The 26,360-nt window shown below is 51.5% G+C and overlaps 1 protein-coding gene across 1 annotated transcript in view; it reads right to left on the minus strand.

Moving 5' to 3' along the window:
• Positions 1-26,360, minus strand: part of LOC119979241 — a 48,327-nt gene that overhangs the window by 14,268 nt on the left and 7,699 nt on the right. The window contains exons 3-6 of the mRNA XM_038821172.1: positions 17,122-17,302; positions 9,037-9,284; positions 5,540-5,714; positions 607-707 (exon numbers count right to left, since the gene is read on the minus strand). Coding sequence (XP_038677100.1) covers positions 607-707; positions 5,540-5,714; positions 9,037-9,284; positions 17,122-17,302 — 705 coding nt within the window. The remainder of the gene's footprint in view (positions 1-606; positions 708-5,539; positions 5,715-9,036; positions 9,285-17,121; positions 17,303-26,360) is intronic.

The following is a 26,360-nucleotide window of genomic DNA, read 5'->3' on the forward strand; positions in this document are numbered from 1 at the left end:
ACCTGGCACCAGCAGGTTCCCCAGACACTTCCCTCCGGCCCGGCACCAGCCTCCTTTCCACTGGCGCTCCCACCAGCACCCCCCCAGGACCATCCTTCCTCCCCTTGCCCACGCCCGAGGATGAAGAGGATTTCGGCACACTCCCAGAGTCACCGAACATCAGGCCAGCATCAACATCGCTGCCGCCACTACGTCGCTCCCAGCGGAACATCAAGGCCCCGGACCGGCTAAACCTCTAACTGGTCCACTGAACATCAAAATACTTTTCTTTCGCTCTCAAATATGGTAAATATAAATTCATTCCTGTATATAGTTCTCCACCACCCCTGCCGGACTCAATTTTAATAGGGGGTGAATGTGGTAAACCACTGTTACACCTTTATTAGGTGATGTATGGTAGGACCTGTACTACAGGTTCGCCGGTAGTCCCTGCCTGCTGGCTCCGCCCAGTAGGCGGAGTATAAATATGTGTGTCCCTCATGCAGCAGCCATTTCGCCAGCTGCTGTGGGAGGCCACACATCTTAGAGCAATAAAGTCTCAGTTGTATCCAACTCTAGTCTTTGTTCAATTGATCGTGCATCGTGGAGATAATCAGTTTTCTGTACCTTTCCTGATGTTGAATAGCCGCTGGGCGACAGCCACACACCCGGGGACTTCGTGAGTAAAGTCATAAACAACAGCACGAATATGACCAAATTCATCCTCCCTGAAAACACGGAATAATAAGATTAAGAACAATAAAGTTGGTAAGCATTAATAAATGTAAACCCCAACTGTGGTGGTGGTGGTGGTGGGGGGGGGGGGGGGGGGGGGGGGGCACAATTCACTGAATTGGCTCAATGGCCGCTGTGTGTTGCAGTATAACTTCAGCAATGTGTGTTGTATCCCAGTGCTGGTTGGGGTTTTCCTGGGCACTGCCTCCTTGTCTTGACCCCGTGGTGATATAATGACATAAGCAATGATTAACAAGTGCTGCACAGACAGAAAAGTCACAACACAAAGCCGCAAAGCTGCTTAATTTCATATCTCTAACTATAAAATTGCTCATTCCACGGTGCCCCAAGTTCAAATTTGTTTTTATAACTGCACTGATGTAAAAATGCTTGTCCATGATAAGAAGTAAATGATGGAATCTTTCCTTATTCAGGATCACAGAGGACAATTCAGGCTCCAAAGTTCGAGGTGGCACAAATCAGCATTTGCTGATTTACCGATGGATTTTCATTTACATTTGGTTAATTCCTCCCGGTGTTGTATGAACAGTCCTCAGATATATACCTTGTTTCTGACATTCGCTTCAAAATGGACTTTTCTTCAATGAGAGGAAACCCGATCTGTCAATTTGTCCTCAACACGTCCCCTCTCTGCAAGTCACCAAAGCCTAGTTGGTTATACAATGAGAAAGGTTTCCTCTGGGTGCCAGGGCCTGGCAGAATCCTGAAATCCGTGATTTATAAATGCATCTACAATTCTGCTGGGTGAAACTCTCCTTCCAACATTCCAAATAAAGCATTCCTGATAAAGTGTGAAATATTAAAATACTGTACTTCCATTTGTAATCAAATCTCATCCCTAGCTTGCATTAATTAAATAGTTTACCATCAATCAATAATTGATCAATAATCACACACACCTCTCATTCATTAACCTTTAGGTAATGGGCTCCTATTTAACATGTTAACCTTTCCAATGCTTGAGCGCATTCCTCCACATTAAATTCCACGAATCATTGCTGGACCCGGCAACTTTTTCTCTCAACCAATCTCCAGTAAGCAGGCACCATGTTGCTATTTACTCTAAAAGAGATGTCACCAGGAACCTAATGAATGAATTTCAGACCATTAATGATAAACACTGCTGAACCTAGAAATCAAAGTAAAGCAAAATACTGGAGATCCTGGAGATTTGAAAGAAAAGCAGGAAATGCTGGAAAAACTCAGAATCTGTGGAGAGACAGAGAGAGTTAATGTTTCGAGTTGTTGGTGTGACTCTTCTTCAGAGCTGCCGATACCAGCTCAGATTTAATGTTCATGTGTCGTTTCTGTTGAACGGGGAATCTATAACACGGGGGCACAGTCTCTGGATAAGAAGTTGATCATTTAGAACTGAGATGACGAGAGATTTTGTCACTCAAAGTGTTATGAATCCTTGAAATTCTTCATCTCAGAAGATTGTGGATGCTCCTTTATTGAATATATCGAAGATGAATCTCTCGGGAAATCAGTGGATATGGGAGTGGGGAGGAAATTGAGGTTAAGGCAGAGGATTAACCCTGGTCATATTGAATAGCAGGTCAGTCTCGAGATACCCAATGGTCTGCTCCTGCTCCCATCTCTTATGTTCTTCTATCATGTTGTACAGGTCCTTGCTGATGATTCCCTTATTTCCACTTTCTTTATTTTTGCTGTTATCATTTTGACCCATGGATGGTTAATGGACATGTATCATTGAGTCGAGCAGCAAACAAAATGAGAAATTCAAAAAATTGTGACATAGTATATGGTGCAAGTCTTCGAGCAACAGAACTCAGACTCTGTGGCACCCAAGCGATGAGGTGGGACTTGGTTCGATTGATTGGCTGATGGCTAATGAATTGGCAAAAGGCTGCATTCTGCCCAGTAACAGGAGGTGATTGGATCCGGCCTGAGTGGGATGATTTCCAGAGACCCAGGGAAAGCAGAGTCGGGTTCCTGGACCCTCAGACGAAACAACCTGCTCTTCTCTCTCTCTCTCTCTCTCTCTGAGGCTGGAAAGCAGAAACCTCGACTTCAAAGCCTGTTTTGAAAGACAGTATAAACCACCATCTGAAACAAAGACTCATCTTTTTTACTTTTACTTATAATTTTATGCCCCTCTTCTCTACACTGTGTGTGTTTGTGTGTGTGTGTGTGTGTGTGTGTGTGTGTGTTAGTGTGTGTGTGTGTGTGTGTTGGGGTGTGTGTGTGTGTGTGTTGTGTGTGTGTGTGTGTGTTTGTGTGTGCATTGGTGTGTGTGTGTTGGTGTGTGTGTGTTGGTGTGTGTGTGTTGGTGTGTGGGGGTGTATGTGTGGGAGTGTGTGTGGGAGTGTGTGTGGGTGTGTGTGTGTTGGTGTGTGTGGGTGTGTGTGTGTGTTGGTGTGTGTGTTGGTGTGTGTGTGTGTGTGGGTGTGTGTGTATGTGTGTGTGGGTGGTGTGTGGGTGTTGGTGTGTGTGTGTGTGGTGTTGGTGTGTGTGTGTTGGTGTGTGTGTGGGTGTGGTGTGTTGGTGTGTGTGTGTGTGTGTTGGTGTGTGTGTCTGTGTGTGTGTGTGGGTGTTGGTGTGTGTGTGTGTTGGTGTGTGTGTTTGTGGGTGTTGGTGTGTGTGTGGTGTTGGTGTGTGTGTGTGTGTGTGTTGGTGTGTGTGTTGGTGTGTGTGGGTGTGTGTGTTGGTGTGTGTGTGTGTGGTGTTGGTGTGTGTGTGTTGGCGTGTGTGTCTGTTGGCGTGTGTGTGTTGGTGCGTGTGTTGGTGTGTGTGTGTTGGTGTGTGTGGGTGTGCATGTGGGTGTGTGTGTAGTTATGTGTGTGTGGGTGTGTGGGTGTGTGTGTGTGTATCGAGGGTGGGCCAAGTTAAAGTGGGGAGTTAGAAATTTGATAATAGTTAACCAGTTGTATTTGCTGTTTATTTAATTATAGTTCTTGTTATAAATAAACAGTAATTGTGTTTAAATTTACAAACCTAGTGACTGTAATTATTGGGCAGCCAAGGGCCAAAGACTTTGTGTATATTTCTAAGAATTATTGGTTATTTCAATTGTGTTGAGACTCCGGGTCAAGGGGGCTGGAATTGACTGCGTACTAGCCCAGGGGGTTGCAACAAAGTTGAGACTTGCAGATACAGAGATCTGACTTCTTTCTTGCCTTTGAGTCAAAAGAGTCCAGGTTCGGGTCCAGGGCTTGAGCACAATAATCAAGGCTGATACTTGAGTGCCGTACTCAGGGAGTGCTACAGTGTCACTGACATGTCCTTGGAAGAAACATCAAACTTAAGCCCCGACTGCTTTAACAGCTGAATGTCAAAGATCCCATGGCACCCGATAGTGGCGGTCTTCGGGGTTTCAGACCAGCCAGATCTATTCCTGGGGAGGAGGGCGGACGCCCTTGCCTTTGCCTCCCTGATTGCCCGCCGTAGAATCCTGTTTGGCTGGCGGTCAGCAGCACCGCCCAGAGCTGCAGACTGGCTGTCCGACCTCTCGGATTCTCTCCAAATGGAGAAAATCAAATTCGCCATCCGAGGGTCGGACGACGGCTTCCACAGAACGTGGGAGCCATTCATGCAATTGTTCCGGGACCGGTTTGTGGCCAACGTACAAGAGGAAGAATAGTCGGGGGAAGGTAGCCGGCGGGGAGGGGGGGGGGGGGGGGGGGGGGGCTACGGGCTCGTTACGGGGGTTTGATGGCTAGCTAAGGCCCAAAACCAAACTAAATAAATGCCAATAAACATGTTGGGGAATGTAAAATATGTATGCCGGCAAAGAGGGGGAGGCCACAGTTATTACTACGAAGATGCTCACCTGTAAATATATATGTTAATTTTTGCGTGTTTTTTTTCCTCTCTCTAACAATTTGTAATTTGTTCAATATAAAACATGAAAACTGAATAAAGAACATTTATTTAAAAAAAAGATCCCATGGCACTATTTTGAATAGCTGGGGGGGGGGGGGGGGGGGGGGGGGGGGAGATCCCTGATGTTCTGCCTTTATTAAGCCCCCAGTCAATATGACAAACCCAGATTATCTGATCAATATCACATTGCTGTTTACTGGGGGCTTGCTGTGTGAAATTAACTGTTGTGTTTTCTCCATCACAGTTGTGACTACTGAGCTCATTCATGAAGGTCCTGCCTTCTCAACATTGCCCCTCGGAAAGCAGGAGGCATGGCAGTGTGAGATAAGGACAGGGAACTCTATAGAGGGGTAATTAGGGAATGGAGCCTGGGTAGTAGGGGACATTGTTTTTTAGCATTTTTTGCGTGTCTCGGCCCACCCGGTTGTTGAAGAAATGTTAATGCATTAAACTGAAAATTACAAATGCTTCAATTAAATATTTTCTAAGAAACGCATTGCCCCTCGCCTGAGGTGCGGTAAATCACCAGCAGTCAGCTCTCCTCCTCAAAGGGAGAAGCTGCTTATGGTCATCTGGGACTATGGCGACTTAACCCAGTGACTACACTTTAAAAATACTTCATTGGCTGTTACGTGCTATGAGAATCCAGTGCTGTAGGAACCCAAAATTTCTCTCTTTTTCCTCTTTGTAACAAACTATGCATTTTGATAGATTAAAGGCCTTTTAAGTGTACAATGAAAGGTGTACACATATTAATTCTGTAATAGCTTTGTGCTGCAAATACAATGAGTAATAATTGCTCTCAGTATAAACTCTAGATGCAACTGACATCTTTGTCAAATTTCCTAAAATTCTATGGCACAAGAAAATATACAGCACCGTATAATCCCTACTTTGTTAAATAGGGAAAGGGTTGAAGTTCATTGTGAATTGGACACTGAAGAATATTCAGCGTTACCTTACTCCATTAATTAAGATGCCCTCTGTTCCATCACCTAAAACGGTTATATTTTCCCCAAACTGGGACAGTATCAAAGGCTCTTTAAACCATCTAATAAATGCCGTCTTCGAAATAGCAACATAGGGCGCAACATGGATTTGTATAATATCTCCTGTTAAATATTCTCCAATATCTGCAAAAGATAAGAAGCAAAACCTCATTAATGCCAAACAATACATACAGACTGCCATATCATTATGTTATTCTTTTGTCTAATTCGACACATCGATATATAAACAGCAACCTCCAGGGATTTGCAGTGTCCTATTTCTCATCAACCTTTATATTTAATCCAGTTTTATCTTTAAAACCATTTTAGCCACAATATATAAAAGAACACTTTTATTTCTTAGGCTCACAAATTTCTTAGTGCCATAAAAGGACGACTATATTTGCTGCATTTACCAATAATTGCAAATATTAGATACACTGGCACAGTTACTCTCTCTCAATTAGCCTTTCCTTTAAAGTTGCTAGTTCGAGGAGGGCTTAACTAAGAAAATGTGTAATTCCTTCAGTTGACAAGGGTTGTTGCAACTTACCACATCCATTCATATCAATTCAATTTCCTCACTCTCCTCATTTTTTTTAAATTTAGAGTACCAAATTTTTTTTTTTTCCCCAATTAAGGGGCAATTTAGTGTGGCCAATCCACCTGCCCTGCACATCTTTGGGTTGTGGGGGTGAGACGCACGCAGACACAGGGAGAATGTGCAAACTCCATACGGACAGTGGCCCAGAGCCGGGATTGAGGGCAGCACGGTAGCATTGTGGATAGCACAATGGCTTCACAGCTCCAGGGTCCCAGGTTCGATTCCGGCTTGGGTCACTGTCTGTGCGGAGTCTGCACATCCTCCCCGTGTGTGCGTGGGTTTCCTCCGGGTGCTCCGGTTTCCTCCCACAGTCTAAAGATGTGCAGGTTAGGTGGATTGGCCATGATAAATTAGTGTCCAAAATTGCCCTTAGTGTTGGGTGGGGTTACTGGGTTATTGGGATAGGGTGGAGGTGTTGAACTTGGGTAGGGTGCTCTTTCCAAGAGCCGGTGCAGACTCGATGGGCTGAATGGCCTCCTTCTGCAATGTAAATTCTATGATCTATGAACCCGGGACCTCAGCTCCGTGAGGCAGCAGTGCTAACCACTGCGCCACTGTGACGCCATCGCTCTCCTAATTTAACACATAAGTTAACATTTCCGCAGAAGTTATCTGGTTTGTGCTGTGCTAACATGATCATAGATTTGTGTTGCTAATGGTGATCATGTGACCTCTTAAATTTTTGTAGAACCTTTTAATCAATCGCATTAACCAATTGTGGTCATTTGGCAATTTTTTTTGTTACTTATAATATTTTATTCCCAATTATTACAACATTAATAGCAATATCTAATACTAGCTGGAGAGCAGGAAGATAGCAAGAAATATTAAAACGCTACAATGCATTTCTAGAATGTATAAGAAACCTACATTTAGCATGGCCTTCCTGGTTTTTTACATTTACTTTCTGTTGCCACAATTTTAGAAGTGACAATTCTTACTATTGTTTCTTGTTAATTGGCCCAAAATAAATGGAGCAGAAATCAGACTAAACATTAGGGACTTGCTCATCACAAACATGGCAAGCAGCCAGACAGTTGTCAATTAAAATCTAACGAAAAACAGCCCATCTTAATTAATCAGTCAAGAAAATTAAACCAACAATTAAAAAAATAAAAAGATAACACAATTGAATCATCCAAAATGTTTTGGAACCTGTATAGATCAGAGTCGCTGGGAGGTGTGTCGGATATGAGAGAGGTTTTGGGCGGTTGGAATGCCCCGAGGTAGGAGAGGAGGAGAGCGGATTGGAGGAGGCAGTGGGGGTGGAAGAGGTGCAGGTAGCGATAGGGAAGATGCAGATGGTTTCCGCGTGAGGACAGTTTTCGGAAATGAGGTGGGGGACTTTGCTAGAAAAGCTTTTCCAACCTTTCCGATAGTGCCTGCCACCTCGCTGATGGAGGAGGTTCTGTCGGTAATGGAAGGTGAGGTCGTCTGAGTGATTTATGTGAAGGATTTTAGGAGGGTAAGGTGTCTATGGGAGGAGGAGTTGGGGTTGGCGCTGGAGGAGGGGATGTGGGGTGAGGTGCTGCGGAGGGTGAATGCCTCAATCTTGTGCGTGGGGCTGGACTTGATACAGTTGAAGGTGGTGCACAGGGCGCATTTGATGAAGTCTACGATGAGCTGGCTGCTGAGGGGGTAGAGGACACTTGCGAACGGTGTGGGAGGGGCCCAGCTAATCATGGTCACATGTTCTGGTCCTGCCCGAAGTTGGAGAAATTCCGGAGATTGTTTTTCAGCACCATGTCGGCGATCCTGCATGTGGATTTACAGCTGGGTCCCCGGGGAGCCATATATAGGGTGGCAGACCTGCCGGAGTTGCAGGCGGGAGCGGGGGTAGATGTTTAAGCCTTCGCCTCGTTGATCGCTCGCAGGTGGGATCTGTTGGGGTGAAGGTCACACCCTCCACCCTGTGCATCGGCATGGCTGGGGGTTCCAATGCAGTTCTTACATCTTGAGGAGGTGAAATTTTCCCCAAGGGGGGGGGGTTAAATGAGGGATTCTACAAGAGATGGGGTTTGTTTATTTTGCATTTTGGAGAGATAGTTAGCATCAATTATTGGGGCCAGGGTTGGTGGGGGGGGGGGGGGGGGGGTGCAGAGTTTATTGTATTTGGGGGTGTCATATTTTTACTTTGTTTTGTAAAATGTTAAAACGCTACAAATGTTAATAAAATGCTTTTCAAAACCTTTTTGAATTGTCAGTTCAAGCTGTAAATTGTTCGATTGATTACTTCCCAAACAATTTCATAACAAGTTGCAATATGTATTTTAGGGACTTTCTCTGATAAATCTTTTACTGGGAAACTATTGTTTAATATTTTTTTTAATTCAGTGGGATGGAAAGACAAAGTGTAGTTGGTGAAAGCTCTTGTTTTCCTTTCTGTTCCAGCTGAGAATTCTTCAGACCAAAACAAATTGTCACATTTTGTATTATTTGTTTTAAGGGCGGCACGGTGGCGCAGTGGTTAGCACTACTGCCTCACGGCGCTGAGGACCCGGGTTCGATCCTGGCCCCGGGTCACTGGCCGTGTGGAGTTTTCACATTCTCCCCGTGTCTGTGTGGGTTTCGCCCCCACAACCCAAAGATGTGCAGGGTAGGTGGATTGGACACTTAATTGCCCCTTAATTGGAAAAATTAATTAATATATATAAAAATATCTGTTTTTAAAATGTCACATTTTGAATGTAAGTTGAAGTTTACTGGAAGTTAATTAAATGTGTCTTGCTATTTTGCCACAGTCAAAAATGTGTATTCACCATTTCCTATCATGTCTGTTTGCTAAGATATTGTGTAATATTCTTGTTGGGTTTTCTAAATTTGCGCATCTTTAAGTGTGGAAACAGAAAGAGTTCCTCTTACCAATTGGAGGGCTGTCGAGAACAAAGTAATATCGCATTCGTGAGGGATTTAACAGTTCAAAAGGAGCATCATCGTACGGTTCCATTTCCTCTTCCACATGTTTCATAATATCAGTTTCCAACTCAGCCCAAAACCGATTTGGGTAGAAATCATCTTCACTAATGTTGATCAGCTCAATTTCCAGATTCTGGTTCTTCAACAAGACTCTGGGAAGTAGGTTTGCAGGAGGGGTCAGCCTTTTCCTGTAGCTGCATGAAAAAATGCATTCCATTGGTCAACCCCGAATTTACAACTCCCAAACAGCTGCCTGTGCTAATCAATACATGTTGCTATTTGTTTTTGAAAATTATTTTTATTCAAAGTTTTTCATTTTTACAGTACACAACCTCCCCTCCCTCCGGTACCCTACCCCCCCCCCCCCCCCCCCCCCCCCCCTATTCAACTTTGGGCAGGACCAGAGCATATGGACATGATTAGCCAAGCCCCTCCCACACCGCTCGCAACTATCCTCCCCCCCTCAAGCAGCCGGCTCATCCTCGCCTACGTTAACTGTGCCCTCTACACCACTTTTAGCTGAATCAATCCCAGCCTCGCACACGAGGTTGTTGCATTGACCAATCACAGCACTTGGCACCATAATCCCTCCTCCAGCACCATCCCCAACTCTTCCTCCCATTCGGCCTTAATCCCTTCCATGGACTCCATGTCCTCCTGCATAATCCTGCTGTAGATCACTGAAATCCCCCCACTGTCTAACCCCCCCCCCCCCCCCCCCCCCACTGGCAACATGTCCTCCAACAACATTGAGGACAGCACCACCGGGAATGTCGGGAAAACCTTTCTTGCGAAATTCCACACCTGCATCTATCTGAAGCCCCCCTCATGCTGGAGCCCATAATTCACCCCCAGCTCCTCCAAACTGACAAATCTCCCCTCCAGAAACAGATGCTTCATCTCTCTCACCCTCTCTCCTGCCATCCCCGAACCTCACATCCATCCCCCCCCCCCCCCCCCCCCCCACACCGGCTTGAACTCGTGACCCCCTCTTATCAGCATCACCTTCGACTCTGCCCTCAACCTGAACTGCTGTCAAAATTGCCCCCAAATCTTCAGCGTGGCTATCCACTACGGGATATCCCGAATACCTCGCCAGGGTAAACGGTAGCGGTGCCATTGCCAGCACTGCAATCCCGACCCTTTACAGGATTCTGCCTCCGTCCTCACCCACAGAGCGTCTCTGTCTCCCTACTCCAGCCGCGCGCTCTCTTCGCATTCGCCGCCCAATAATAGTGCTTCCAGTTTGGAAGGGAAACCTCCCACCCACCCCCCCCCCCCCCCCCCCCCCCGCTGCTGCCCTCGTTGGAGCACCACCTTCCTTACCCTGACCACCTTCCCTGCCCACACAAACGACAAGACCTGCCTGTCCATTCCCCAAAAGACCAGCAGACACTGGAACAGAAACAGGAACCGTGGCAAAATATTCATTTTTGCTGCCTGCACCCAACCTGCCAGTGACAAAGGGCGACTGTCCTATCTCCCCTAGTCCTCCTTCACCCTCCCCACCACCTCGTAAAATGCAGCTTACGAAGTCGTGCCCTGGCCACCTGCACCCCCAAATATCTAAACTGAGTTTTCGCTATCCGAAATGACAACATTCCCAAAACCGGCCCTTGCACCTGGAGAAGACACTACAAAGCACTCACTCTTCCCTAAGACACCCCAAATTTCCTTGGTAACCCCCATTATGTCCCTCACCGAAGAGTCAGGGTCTGAAATGTACAGCAGCAGATCATCTGTTCCCCCCGCCCCACTATCCCCATCGCTAAATCCAAACTCCTCAACGCAATAGTCAAGGGCTCTATCGCCAACCCAAACAGAAGGGGGGACATGGGATACCCCACCACATTCCCCTAAACAGTGGGAGTACCCAAACTTCATATCATTTGTCCACACACATGCTGTCAGATCCTTGTATAATAATTTCACCGATGTCGCAAACTTAGGCCCAAATTCAAATTTCCCTCTCAGCACAGGGCTAAATCGCTGGCTTTTCAAAGCAGACCAAGGCAGGCCAGCAGTGAGGTTTAATTCCAGTACCGGCCTCCCTGAACAGGCACCGGAATATGGCGACTAGGGGCTTTTCACAGTAACTTCACTTGAAGTCTGCTTGTTAGAATAAGCAATTTTCATTTCATTTCAAATAACTGCACTCGAACACCTTCTCTGCACCTAATACCACCACCATCTCTAACTCCCTCCCCTCTGCCGGAGAAAGCACCACATTCAGCAGCCGCCGCATGTTCGATGGCAGCTCCTGCCCTTGGCAAACTCAGTCTGATTCTCCCCCACCACCTTCTGGAGACACTCCTCCAGCCTCACCACCAACACCTTCGCCAATACCTTGGCATCCACATTTAGTAGAGAAATGGGTCTGTACGACCCACAGTCCACCGGATCCTTCTCCTTTCTCAGTAATAGTGAGATGGATGCCTGCCTCATTGTCTCCAGCAATCCTCCCTTTACCATCACATCGTCAAACATTTCCACCTTCAGCGGCGACAATTTAACCTGGAACTTCTGATAAAATTCCACTGGAAACCCATCTGCCCCCCGGTGCCCCATCCACCCCCCGGAGCCCCATCCGCCCCCCGATGCCCCATCCACCCCCCGGTGCCCCATCCGCCCCCCGGAGCCCCATCCGCCCCCCGATGCCCCATCCGCCCCCCGGTGCCCCATCCGCCCCCCGGTGCCCCATCCGCCCCCCCCCCCCGATGCCCCATCCGCCCCCCGGTGCCCCATCCACCCCCCGATGCCCCATCCGCCCCCCGGTGCCCCATCCGCCCCCCCCCCCCCCCCGATGCCCCATCCGCCCCCCGGTGCCCCATCCGCCCCCCGGAGCCCCATCTACCCCCCGGTGCCCCATCCCCCCCCCCCCCCCGATGCCCCATCCACCCCCCGGAGCCCCATCCGCCCCCAGGTGCCCCATCCCCCCCCCCCCCCGATGCCCCATCCACCCCCCGGAGCCCCATCCGCCTCCCGATGCCCCATCCGCCCCCCGATGCCCCATCCGCCCCCCGGTGCCCCATCCCCCCCCCCCGATGCCCCATGCGCCCCCCCCCCGGTGCCCCATCCGCCCCCCGATGCCCCATCCGCCCCCCGATGCCCCATCCGCCCCCCGATGCCCCATCCGCCCCCCGGTGCCCCATCCCCCCCCCCCCCCCGATGCCCCATGCGCCCCCCCCCCGATGCCCCATCCGCCCCCCGGTGCCCCATCCGCCCCCCGGTGTCCCATCCACCCCCCGGTGCCCCATCCCCCCCCCCCCCGGTGCCCCATCCCCCCCCCCCGGTGCCCCATCCGCCCCCCGGTGCCCCATCCCCCCCCCCCGGTGCCCCATCCGCCCCCCGGAGCCCCATCCACCCCCCGGTGCCCCATCCACCCCCCCGGTGCCCCATCCCCCCCCCTCCCCCCGATGCCCCATCCGCCCCCCGGAGCCCCATCTACCCCCCGGAGCCCCATCTACCCCCCGGTGCCCCATCTACCCCCCGGTGCCCCATCTACCCCCCGGTGCCCCATCTACCCCCCGGTGCCCCATCTACCCCCCCGGTGCCCCATCCGCCCCCCGGTGCCCCATCCCCCCCCCCCCCCCCGGTGCCCCATCCGCCCCCCGGAGCCCCATCCGCCTCCCGATGCCCCATCCGCCCCCCGGTGCCCCATCCGCCCCCCGGAGCCCAATCCGCCCCCCGGTGCCCCATCTCCCCCCCCCCCCCCCGATGCCCCATGCGCCCCCCCGGAGCCCCATCCGCCCCCCCGGAGCCCCATCCGCCCCCCGGAGCCCCATCCGCCCCCCGATGCCCCATCCGCCCCCCGATGCCCCATCCGCCCCCCGGAGCCCCATCCACCCCCCGGAGCCCCATCCGCCCCCCCGGTGCCCCATCCGCCCCCCGGAGCCCCATCCCCCCCCCCCCCCGATGCCCCATCCGCCCCCCCGGAGCCTCATCCGCCCCCAGGTGCCCCATCCGCCCCCCCCGATGCCCCATCCACCCCCCGATGCCCCATCCGCCCCCAGGTGCCCCATCCGCCCCCCCCGATGCCCCATCCGCCCCCAGGTGCCCCATCCGCCCCCCCCGATGCCCCATCCACCCCCCGATGCCCCATCCACCCCCCGGAGCCCCATCCACCCCCCGATGCCCCATCCGCCCCCAGGTGCCCCATCCGCCCCCCCCGATGCCCCATCCACCCCCCGATGCCCCATCGCCCCCCGGAGCCCCATCCGCCCCCCCCCGGAGCCCCATCCGCCCCCTGGAGCCCCATCCGCCCCCCCCCCCGATGCCCCATCCGCCCCCCCGGTGCCCCATCCGCCCCCCGGTGCCCCATCTCCCCCCCGATGCCCCATCCGCCCCCCCCCCCCGGAGTCCCATCCGCCCCCCGGTGCCCCATCCGCCCCCTGGAGCCCCATCCGCCCCCCCCCCGGTGCCTTGCCCGACTGCATCTCCCCTATTGCTGCTCTCACTTCCTCCAACCCTGAAGGCTCCTCTAACCCGGCTGTCTTCTCCTCTCCCACCTCCAAACACTCCAGTCTCTCCAGAAACTCTCTCATCTCCGACATCCTCTGCAGCTCCGACTTATACAAATCCCTATAAAATTCTTCAAACACCTTGTTCACCTGCACCACCACCAACCCACCCGTCCCATCCCTAATCTGCACGATCTCCCTTGCTGCTGCCTGCCGATAAAGCTGGACTGGCAGTAATCAAGTGGCCTTCTCTCCGTACTCATACCCAAACCCTGGGCGCACATCTCAACTGTCGAACCCCCCTCCCCGTGGACAATGCCTGCAAATCCTTCCTCCTCACCAAAGTCCCGGCTCCGGGTCCTTCACATATCTTCCATCTACCTCCAAAATCTCCTGTCTCAGCCGCTGCACTCCATCCCGCGTCTCCTTATCCTCCTTCGCCTTGAATGAGATGACCTCACCCCTGACTACCGCCTTCAATGCCTCCCAAACTACCGACGACGTGACCTCCCCATTTCGGTTAAACTCCACAAACTCCTCAATCACCTTCCCCGTCTTAATGCAAAAATTCCGGCCTACCAACAGAACCATGTCCAACCTCCACACCGGCCTCGGGGCCAGACCCTTCTCCAAGACCACATCCTCCCAGTGGTCCGGCATCACCATCGCCGAATACTCTGCCTTCATCACCACAGCTCGCAGCACCTTCCCCACCACTAAAAAGTGCGAAATCCTCCACGGATCCACTCCTCCCGTCTCCTTCATGAACCCGGCCAACAGCTTTGCCCCCCCCCGCCACCGAAGGGACCAGCGAGCGTGGCCAGGACCTCCGGGTCCAGCACCATATTCCAATCCCCCATCCCCCAAATCAGCTGGTGAGTATCCAGATACGGAACAGCTGCTAACATCCCCCTCACAAACCCGGCGTCATCCCAATTCGGGGCATGTACGCTAATCAACACCACAATCCTCCCTTCCGACCAATGTACATGCTGCTATTTATCCTTGGCAAAAGCAGTTGTCCTGATTTCTGTTTCTATTCCTGGAGGATGGCCTACTGGCCTCAGGAGGAGCTGGGAGCCTGTGCCTGTTGGGAAAAGTGTGCTACACAATCTGCAGAGTCACTGGCCTTGCTGACTGTTCCTGGCTTTCTTCCTTACCAGCTACAGACTGCCATCTTTTGATGCCAGGTCAGTCTGTATCAACATGGGAATGGTATAATTTCAGCCTAAGAGTTGAAGAGAACTATCCTTTAATATCCCCATGCTCCCTCAGCTCACACAATCTTACCAAAAGCCTATACAGAACTATATATCTCTGACTCAGATTTAAATACTGTTAAAACAATAGGGGAAAATGGAATAAATCCCAGGAGATTGTTTGATTTCTGTTTAGTATTACAAAATAATGTTTTAAGCAAGGGGAAATTCTGGGAGCTCAGGTCAAAGTGAAGAATGTTGGATATCTGAAATCAGTTTAAGACAATTCAGATGAAGGCACCATCTGAGATCAGTGTTTTTAAAGAAACTAAATTAAATAGAGAGATCTCCCGGAAAGATTATTCCAGCGTACACCTCATGATGATGCAGTCAGGAGATGCACCAATTGGCCTGAAGCTAATGAACACAGGTCTTGGATTCATTTCCTGCTCTGAGCTGTGTTAGCTTCTCTCATCTGGATTGTGTGCTGAGAGTGAGGCCGACAAGCAACGACAATTTTCCATCGCATTCACTATCCATATGATCCTGCGGTAAAGTGCCCATGTGTAGATCTCAGGTGACAGGATGGGTCAGCGAAGTAGCGATGAGGCTCAACTCACAGCAGCCAGTGAATCTTAGCTCCACAAAGTGGCTGTTTGTGACTTGTACAAAAATGCCGAGGTTACACAGAGTGTTTAAGAGCAGGGAATGAATTTGGGACCATGGCCAGGCCAAGGGACACTTGTTCTGGGAGATGTTTGTCAAGGGGCCCAGGTGAGGTTGGTAAATGACACAATGAAAAGCAACAGAAGTGGAAGAGCTGGAGGCAAAATGTGGAGCCACTGGCTGGGAGAGAAATGGAAAGTTAATCTGATTTGTGAAGGGATGCAACACAGCGTCAAACACCTTTTAATGTAATGGCAATGCTGAGCATTTGAGGCAGCACTTTAAGCTGGGGGCTGGGTCAGGGGTGCTGCCAATCAGGGGGAATCACAGGTTCGAGTCGGGGAAGCTGGATGGGAGGTTTCGGAGATGGGAGGAAAGGGGGGTCAGGGTATTAAAAGATCTGTTCCTAGGGGGACGTTTTGTGAGCTTGGAAGAGTTGGGGGAGAACTATAGATTGGGGCAAAGGGAAGGGATTAGGTATCTGCAGCTCCAAGACTTTGCTAGGAGGAGGTTCCGAGCTTCCCAATAGCGCCGACACCCTCGCTGTTGGAAGAGGTATTGGCGACAGGGGGATTGGAGAAGGGGGTGGTGTTGGCGATTTATGGGAAGATTCTGGAGGAGGACAGGATGTCTATGGAAGGGATTAATGCCAAGTGGAAATAAGAGTTGGGGGAGGTAATGGAAGATGGTTTGTGGTGTGAGGTGCTATGAAGAGTGAATACCTCAACCTCATGCACGAGTTTGGGGCTGATACAGCTGAAGGTTGTGTGTAGGGTGCACCTCAGAAGGGCGAGGTTGAGCCGACTCTTTGAGGGAGTGGAGGACGTATGTGAGCAATGTGGGAGGAGCCCTGCAAACCATGTACATACGTTTTGGTCGTATCCGAAGCTGGAGAGATATTGGAGGGAGATCTTTAACATCGTCTCAGTGGTACTACATGTAGACTTGGAACTGGGTCCCTTAGAGGTAATTTTCGGTGTGTTGGACTGGCCCAAGCTGCAGGCAGGTGTGGGGCAGATGTTTTAGTCTTTGCCTCACTAATTGCCTGGAGGAGGGTCCTGTTGGAGTGGGGGGTCAGCTTCTCCATCGTGTGCCTCGGCTTAGCGGGGGGATCTACTAGAATTTCTGACTCTCGAGAAGGTGAGGTTTGAGATGAGGGGGAGGATGGAAAGGTCTACAATTGATGGGGACTGTTTATTGTCCACTTTCGGGAACTGGTTGTCATTGAACATTGGGGCGTGGGTTTACTGTTTCACTAATGTGTTGTTAACTTCGACCTGGAATGCACAAATGGATGGGTTGGATTGTATATCGAGGGAGTTATTGTTTCTGAGCGATTGCTATCGTGTTGTTTTTTGTTTTTCTTTTGTTGTTTATTTGATGAAACTGTGGAGAATAAAAAGGTTTAATAAATATATCTTTTTATGTCGGAATACTTGAACACAATACACACAAATAGAAACATTAGTGAGTAGCTGGGCGGGACACTAATACCAAGTTACATTTTTAGAATTAGAATTTTCAATAATCCCAAAGTACATTAAAATCACACACAGAATGAGTTACAGATCCAGCATCCAAAATGGGGTATTCACGTTCCATTCTTACACAGTATGTACTGACTATACCTGACATGGAGATAAGTGCGAATTATTCAGCTCAGTATAAATGTGATTTATTCACCTGCTCCTTTGCAGCCTGTATACCTGTGAAAAATTGGTCCTTTAGAGGCATAAAATTTAAACCATGCAATCAGTTTCAGATTATAACCCGTGACAGAAACACTGAACGTGACATTTCCTCCGACTGTTTTTGTTATTAGACAAGTTTGAACTTCTGTTCCATTGCAAATCCTCCAATCAGAAACTGTAACAATCCCGTCGGATTCTGGATGGAGAAAGAGAATAAAGCAGGACGTCAACTCACTGACATTCGGAAGTTCACATTTCTTTAAACTAAGGTTAACAAGAATGATATTCTGCTGGACATTTAAAAAAAATTTTTTTAGAGTATCCAATTCATTTTTTCAATTAAGGGGCAATTTAGCGTGGCCAATCCACCTAACCTGCACATCTTTGGGTTGTGGGGGTGAAACCCACGCAGACACGGGGAGAATGGGCAAACTCCTCACAGACAGTGACCCAGGGCCGGGATTCGAACCCGGGTCCTCAGCGCCGTGAGGCTGCAATGCTAATCACTGTGCCACCGTGCCGCCCACAAGAATGATATTCTGTTGGTCTTTTGCCTCAGTTTAGATGGGTGGAACTTGCCTGCCTGATTCCCAGGCGGCAAAAAAGTATTTGCGCAAAACCTTAATTCAGCCCCCAGGCTCTGGTGGAGGATTAAAACTCCTCTTACCTCTATTCTACCAGATATTAATCGAGCAATCCCATTATTAAGAGAAGCCAAACGGGGCAGCACGGCGGTGCAGGGTTTAGCACTGCTGCCTCATGGCACCAACGTCCCAGGTTCAATCCCGGCCCCAGGTCACTGTCCGTGTGGAGTGTGCACATTCTCCCCGTGTCTGCGTGGGTCTCACCCCCACAACACAAAGATGTGCAGGGTAGGTGGATTGGCCATGCTAAATTGCCCGTTAATTGGAAAAAAAGAATTGGGTACTCTAAATTTATTTTAAAAAAGAGAGGCCAACCAATCAACATCCTGGGGGTTACCATTGGTCAGAAACTGAACTGGACTAACCGTATAAATACTGTGGCTACAAGAGCAGATTTGAGGCTGAGACTCCTGCGGCGAGTAATTCACTTCCTGACTCCCCAAAGCCTGTCCATTATCTACAAGGCACAAGTCAGGAGTGGGATGGAATGCTCTCCACTTGCCTGGATGAGCGCAGCTCCAACAACGCTCAAGAAGCTCGACACCATCCAGTACAAAGCTCATCATTTGATTGGCAACCCTTCTACAAACATTCAATCCCTCCACCACCGACACACAGTGACAGTCATGTGTACCATCTACAAGAGAGTAAGAAGTCTTGCAACACCAGGTTAAAGCCCAATAGGTTTGTTTCGAATCACTGGCTTCGAAAGCTAGTGATTCGAAACAAACCTGGTGGACTTTAACCTGGTGTTGTAAGACTTCTTACTGTGCTCACCCCAGTCCAACGCCGGCTTCTCCACATCATCTACAAGATACACTGCAGGAAGGCACCGCCTTCCAAACACATTACCATCTAGAGGGTGAAGAGCAGGATACCTGGAAGACCAACAAATGGAAGTTCCCCTCCAAGTCACTCACCACCCTGACTTGGAAATATATTTCTGTTCCTTCACTGTCACATAGAACAGTACAGCACAGAACAGGCCCTTCGGCCCTCAATGTTGTGCCGTGGTCAAAGTTCTGAACTCCCTCCCTAACACCACAGGGACTGCAGTGGTTGAAGAAGGCAGCTCACCACCACCTTCTCAAGGGCAGTTAGGGACGGGCAATAAATACTGGCCTAAACAGCAACACCCACGTCAAGGAAATTATTTTTTTAAAAGATTAACCAATACGTGAGTTGTAAGAAACAATACAGCTGAAATTTACAGCGAAGGTGGACCATGTAAGGGGGCTTCACTCTGCACCGAGATGAACAATAGTGACATCACTTCAAAAGAACGCTGGTGGTTGTGAAGGATGTTAGGATGCTATGAGACCAAGAAAGGCACTATATAAATGCAGGACGTTATTTGAGCCAGCAATGGGTGTTTTTCTGACTGGAAGCCTGGACGGGAGAGCGGAGAATCGATGCCATTGGCGCCGGCGTGGTTGGCGCAGCGCCGGTTGGGGGCCAGCACTACACGGCCAGCCCGCCGATTCTCGGCCCAGGATGGGCCAAGCGGCCGTCGCAAAAACGGCAAGTCCCTCCGGCGCCGTCCACACCTGCTCTCAGCCAGCGTGAACTCGGCATCGAAGGGTCGGGGAGCTGCCTGTGGGAGGGGGAGGGGGGATCCGACCCCAGAGGGGGGGGGGCTCCAATGTGGTCTGGCCTGCGATCGGGGCCCACCAATTGGCGGCCTGGCCTCTCTGGCTGGGGGCCTCCTTTCTTCCGCGCTGGCCCCTGTAACCCTGCACCATGTTGCATCAGAGCTGGCGCGTTGAAGGAAGCGACTACGCATGTGCGCATTGGCTCCGGTGCCAATGCGCATGCACCGACCCCACGGCGTCTAGTTAACACTGGGATCAGCAGCTGGAGCAGTGTGGGTCGCTCCAGTGCCGTGCTGGCCCCCTGTAGGGGCCAGAATTGCTGATCCTGAGGCCATGTTGATGCCGTCATTTCCGACGGCATCAACACTTAGCCTCAGGATCACAGAATCCCACCCTGTGTCCAGTGGGGTCCCACAGGAGTCAGTGTTGGGGCCCTTGCTGTTTGTGGTTTATATAAATGATTTAGAAATGATGTAGGAGGGTTGATCAGTAAGTTCGCAGATGATACCAAAATTGGTGAGGTGGTAAATAGTGAGGAGGATGGCCTTCCATTACAGGAGGATATTGACGGGATGGTCAGATGGGCTGGTCAGTGGCAAATGGAATTCAATCCGGGTAAATATAAAGTGATGCACTTGGGCCGGACAAACAAGGCAAAGGGAAAACATGATAAACAGCAGGACCCTGGGAAGCTCCGAGGATCAGAGGGAGCTTGGTGTGCATGTACACCCGTCCCTTAAGGTAGCAGAGCAGGTAGACACAGTGGTTAAGAAGGCAAATGTTATTCTTACCTTAATTAGCCGAGGCATAGAGTTTAAGAGCAGGGAGATTATGTTAGAATTGTATAAATGTAGTTAGGCCACAGCTAGAGTATTGTGCACAGTTCTGGAATCCACATTATTGGAGGGATGTGATAGCCACTGGAAAGGGAGCAGAGGGGATTTACCCGGATGTTGCCTGGGCCGGAGAGTTTTAGTTATGAAGAGAGATTGGATAGACTGGGATTGTTTTCCTTGGAGTAGAGGAGACTGAGGGGGGACATGATTGAGATGGATAAAATTATGAGGGGCATAGATAGAGTAGACAGGAAGAACCTTTTCCCCTTGGGGGAGTGATCAATGACTAGGGGGCAGAGATTTAAGGTAAGGAGCAGGAGGTTTAGAGTGTTTGAAGGAAAAACCTTTTCACCCAGAGGGTGGTGGGAGTCTGGAACTCGCTACCTGAAAGGATGGTGGAGGCAGAGACCCTCGTAATATTTAAGTATTTGGATGTGCAGTTGCGATCCAAGGGCACATAAGGCTATGGCCAAGTGCTGGGAAATGGGATTGGAATAGTTGGGTGGTTGTTTTTGACTGGCGCAAACAGGATGGGCCAAATGGCCTTCTCTGTGCTGTATGACTCTATGAATACCGTCAATCTGAGAGTGCCTGTCACTGACACAAGGGGCGGGATTCTCTGTCGGTGGGATTCTCCATCGGCGGGATTCTCCGTCGGCGGGATTCTCTGTCGGTGGGATTCTCAGTCGGTGGGATTCTCAGTCGGTGGGATTCTCAGTCGGTGGGATTCTCCGTCGGCGGGATTCTCCATCGGTGGGATTCTCCGTCGGTGGGATTCTCCGTCGGTGGGATTCTCAGTCGGTGGGATTCTCCGTCGGTGGGATTCTCTGTCGGTGGGATTCTCCGTCGGTGGGATTCTCCGTCGGTGGGATTCTCTGTCGGTGGGATTCTCAGTCGGCGGGTTTCTCAGTCGGTGGGATTCTCTGTCGGTGGGATTCTCTGTCGGCGGGATTCTCTGTCGGCGGGATTCTCTGTCGGCGGGATTCTCTGTTCTGTCGGCAGCGCTCCCACGTCTGCGGGTTTCCCAGCAGCCTGGGGCGGCCACAATGGGAAATCTCATTGGTCGGCTGCAGAAACGGAGAACGCCGCTGTTGGCAAGGGCGTGTCGCCCAGGAAAATGGGGCCGGGGGCCCGGAGAATGGCGTCCAAGGTATCTGAAGCCTTCTGTTATTCCAGTGTTTCATCTTCATAAACACCAAATCCAATAACCAAGTTGAAGTGAAGTAGATATTTACTAAGTTAATACATGAGAAATGAAGATTGCCCCATTAGTGCATTCAATCCATCAGAGAACATTTAGTACGTAACTTTCTCTCAAATTTAAAAATTGATTACGTTTTGCTGATGGATGCCAGATCGAGAGAGACTGTTTATGTTAAAGGGGTCAGATTGTCAAAATCAAACAAGGAACTGGAAGATACATTTTCATCTTCAAGAAACACAGGGTAACATTCAGGAGAAATAGAGTTGTTGACGGACACCCAGCTGTTCATGTCAGTAATATCAGGATCAGACCCGCGGGTCTGAGATAATGCCCTGAAATGTACCTGATGGACATGATATGAGATTGGATCAGAAGATACTGTGGTGAATGTATTGTGCCAATAATCCACCAGTGTATTTGTATCTGTGCTGTTGCCCTTGTGGGCTTCTCCTATGGGCCATTGTATGGCATTATCTATAGGGGAAAATGTTGGGGCATGTATGGGCTCCGCCCATGGCTCCTCCCCTTGAAGGGAAGTACAGTTGTCCCCCTTTATAACGCGGGTGTTGGGGTCCAAGACAGCCACCCGCGTTGCATCCGAGCCACGGATATCCACGATGGGGGTTAATTTTAGAATACAGGGCTACAGAGGGGAGGGGCGATGTGAGACCATGCTGGTCTTGCAGAGGCCCATATGACCTCCTCCTGTGTTCTCTGCTCTCTCCCTCCAATCAGCCGGCAGTGTCAATTTCAGCGGCCGGCTCACTTTGATCCGGAGAGGGAAGCTGCTCTCTCACTGAAACAATCAGCCGGCCGCTGAAGTTGACACTGCCGGCTGCTCTCTCCCTCCAATCAGAAACATTAAAACTTAAAAGTTGGATTGGAGGGAGAGAGCAGCGGGCAGTGTCAATTTCAGCGGCCGGCTGATTGTTTCAGTGAGAGAGCAGCTTCCCTCTCCGGATCAAAGTGAGCCGGCCGCTGAAATTGACACCGCCGGCTGCTCTCTCCCTCCAATCAGCCGGCAGTGTCAAATTCAGTGGCCGGCTCACTTTGATCCGGAGAGGGAAGCTGACAGTTGGGGTCCATAAGCCCCCCCGCCTTATATCGTGAACGTATTGCGGAGCGCGGTATTGCGGAGCGCGGTATTGCGGAGCGCGGTATTGCGGAGCGCGGTATTGCGGAGCGCGGTATAACGGGGGACTACTGTATAAAGAGCAGTCGACCTGTAGGCAGTTCTCAGTATTGGTTCAGTCGCAGGCAGGCACTGTTCTAAATTGATTAAAGCCACGGTTTACTTCAACTCATGTCTAGAGTGAATTGATGGTTGCATCAATTTAATCAACTTAAACGCAACTATGGAATTGGCCCTCAGACCTGACCGACTGGAACTCGATCCGCAGGCCGCGGAGGTGAAATAAATGTTTTCACCGACGAACAGAAGCTGAGCCTCCTCCACGCCCGGCTGAGCCATCAAATCTCTATTCAACTCGACGGGGCCTCCTCCTACGCAGACGCCCTCGCGATGCTCGAACGCCTCTTTGTACGGCCCGTGAACGAGGTCTTTGTGCGACACATCCTCAACACTCGCCGCCAGCGTCCAGGGGAATCGCTCGAAGTCTATCCACGTGACCTCAAAGTCCTCGCACGCAGCTGCAACTACCAGGCCGTTACAGCCACTCAACATAATGAACTCGCCGTCCGAGACGTCTACGTGGCGGGAGTCCGGTCCAACTACGTGAGACAGCGCCTACTCGAAAAGGGGGCCCTGGACCTGGATCAGACGGTAAAGTTAGCCTCCTCTCTGGAAGTAGCGTTCCAAAGCCTTAACGCGTTCCCGGCTGACAACGCGACCCCCTCGTGGACCCCCGACCAAAGACTACCCCAGGCCTGTGCCGCGCGGCCGCCCGCCCATCATGGGGGGCTACCCTGCTATTTCTGCAGCCAGTCCCAACACCCCCGGCAGCACTGCCCGGCCCGTAACGCGAACTGCAGCAGCTGCGGGAGAAAAGGACATTTCGCCAAAGTTTGCCTGGCCAGGTCCAAGAACTCTAACTCACAGGCCCGATCCTCAGACTCACAGGCCCGATCCTCAGACTCACAGGCCCGCAGACCCCGCAGTCTGGCAGCGTGTCTGCCGACTCCACCCCCTGCAGACGCGTCATCAGCCTCGTGCTATCCGTGGGGGCAGCCATCTTCCAGCCCTCACAGCACGTACGACGCACGGGGGCCGCCATCTTGGCCATCCTCCCCCACGCGACCGGCCACGTGCGATCCATGGGGGCCGCCATCTTGGACGCCATCTTCCTCACCGCCCGCCACGCTCGACCAACGGGGGCCGCCATCTTGGCTGCCTTCTGCTACGCCACTCGACGCTTACGATCAGCAAGAGCAGCCATCGTGGAGCCGCCCCAGCACCTCCGACCACGCCGGCTACCCGCAACTCAGCGCGGTCACCCTGGACCAGTCGCGACCCAAGCACCTCCGGAGCTCTATGATGACCGTCCGGGTAAACGGGCCTTGCCTTTTTGACTCCGGGAGAACAGACAGCTTCATTCACCCGGACATGGTAAGATGCTGCTCGCTCACAATTTACCCGATGCACCAAACCATCTCCCTCGCCTCTGGGTCGCACTCGGTGCAAATCCGAGGGTGCACGACCGTAACCTTAGCAATACAGGGCACCGTGTACGGCAATTTTAAATTATATGTGCTGCCAGACCTCTGTGCTCCTCTCCTATGAAATGAAATGAAAATCGCTTATTGTCACGAGTAGGCTTCAATGAAGTTACTGCGAAAAGCCCCTAGTCGCCACATTCCGGCACCTGTCCGGGGAGGCTGGTATGGGAATCAAACCGTGCTGCTGGCCTGCTTGGTCTGCTTTAAAAGCCAGCGATTTAGCCCAGTGAGCTAAACCAATCCCCTATTGGGACTATATTTCCAATGGAACGTCAGGAGCCTAACCCTGAAGTTCGGGGTCCCCTACCCCCACTCACCATATGCAGCCTCGTGACCCTAAAAGTCGACCCTCCCCCATCTTCGCAAACCTCACCGCTGACAGCAAACCAGTCGCCACCAGAAGCAGGCGGTATAGCAGACAGGGCAGGACTTTTATCCAGCCCGAGGTCCAGCGACTCTTGCGGGAGGGAGTCATTGAGGCCAGCAATATCCCCTGGAGAGCTCAGGTGGTGGCCGTCAGGACCGGGGCAAAGAACCGGATGGTTAGAGATTACAGCCAAACCATTAACCGGTATACTCAACCCGATGTATACCCCTTCCCCGGATCGCAGACATGGTAAACCAGATCGCACACTACTGGGCGTTCTCCACGGTGGATCTGAAGTCTGCATCCCACCAGCTCCCAATCCACCCGGAGGACCGCCACTACACGGCTTTTGAGGCAGACGGCCGCCTTTTCCACTTCCTCCGGGTCCCCTTTGGCGTCACGAATGGGGTTTCGGTGTTCCAAAGAACGATGGGCCGAATGGTGGATCAGTACGGGCTGCGGGCCACGTTTCCGTACTTGGACTATGTCACCATCTGCGGCCATGACCAGCAGGACCATGACGCCAACCTCCGCAGATTTCTCGAAACCGCCCAAACCCTAAACCTTACGTACAACAAGGAGAAATGCGTTTTCCGCACAACCAGACTTGCCACCCTCGGCTACGTCGTGGAAAACGGGGTTCTAGGACCCGACCCTGACCATATGCGCCCCCTCCTGCAACTTCCCCTCCCCCACTGCCCCAAGGCCCTGAAGAGGTGCCTCGGGTTCATTTCCTATTATGCCCAGTGGGTCCCCAAGTAGGCGGACAAAGCCCCGCCCACTAATCAAGGCCACTACCTTCCCACTGGCGGCCGAGGCCCGCCTGGCCTTCAGCTGCATCAAGGCGGACATCGCCAAAGCCGTGATGCGCACGGTGGACGAGTCCGTCCCCTTCCAGGTGGAGAGCGACGTGTCAGAGGTCACTCTCGCCGCTACCCTCAACCAAGCAGGCAGACTGGTAGCGTTTTTTTCACGGACCCTCACCACCTCCGAAATTCGCCACTCCTCAGTCGAGAAGGAGGCCCAAACCATCGTGGAAGCCGTACGGCACTGGAGGCACTACCTCGCTGGTAGGAGGTTTACCCTCGTCACCGACCAACGATCAGTCGCCTTCATGTTCGACAATACGTAGCGGGGCAAAACCAAGAACGATAAGATCTTGAGGTGGAGGATCGAACTTTCCACCTATAATTACGATATAGTAAATCATCCTGGGAAGCTCAACGAGCCCCTAGATGCCCTGTCCCACGGCACATGCGCCAGCGCGCAAGATGACGGACTACGGGCTACCAACGATGACCTCTGCCACCCGGGGGTCACCTGGCTTACCCACTATATCAAGGCCCGCAACCTGCCCTACTCCACCGAGGAGGTCAGAGCCATGACCAGGGACTGCCAGATCTGTGCGGAGTGTAAACCGCACTTCTAGCGACCAGATAAGGCCCACCTGGTAAAGGCATCCCGGCCCTTTGAGCACCTCAGTATCGATTTCAAAGGGCCCCTCCCCTCCAATAACCTCAATATATATTTCCTCAATATTATTGATGAGTTCTCCCGCTTCCCCTTTGCAATCCCTTGCCCCAACATAACCACGTCCACCGTCATTAAAGCCCTACATAGTGTCTTCACCCTGTTTGGTTTCCCCAATTATGTCCACAGTGACCGGGACTCGTCATTCATGAGCGATGAACTGCGTCAGTACCTGCTCAGCAAAGGCATCGCCTCGAGCAGGACTACCAGCTACAACCCCAGGGGAAACGGGCAGGTGGAGAGGGAGAACGTGACTGTCTGGAAGACCATCCTACTGACCCTGCGGTCCAGGAATCTCCCAGTTTCCTACGGGCAGGAGGTCCTCCCCGATGCACTCCACTCTATTAGGTCCCTACTTTGCACGGCCACAAACGAGACCCCTCATGGCCGCCTATTTGTTTTCCC

The sequence above is a fragment of the Scyliorhinus canicula genome, chromosome 16 (assembly GCF_902713615.1).
Source record: "Scyliorhinus canicula chromosome 16, sScyCan1.1, whole genome shotgun sequence".
NCBI classification, from domain to species: domain Eukaryota; kingdom Metazoa; phylum Chordata; class Chondrichthyes; order Carcharhiniformes; family Scyliorhinidae; genus Scyliorhinus; species Scyliorhinus canicula.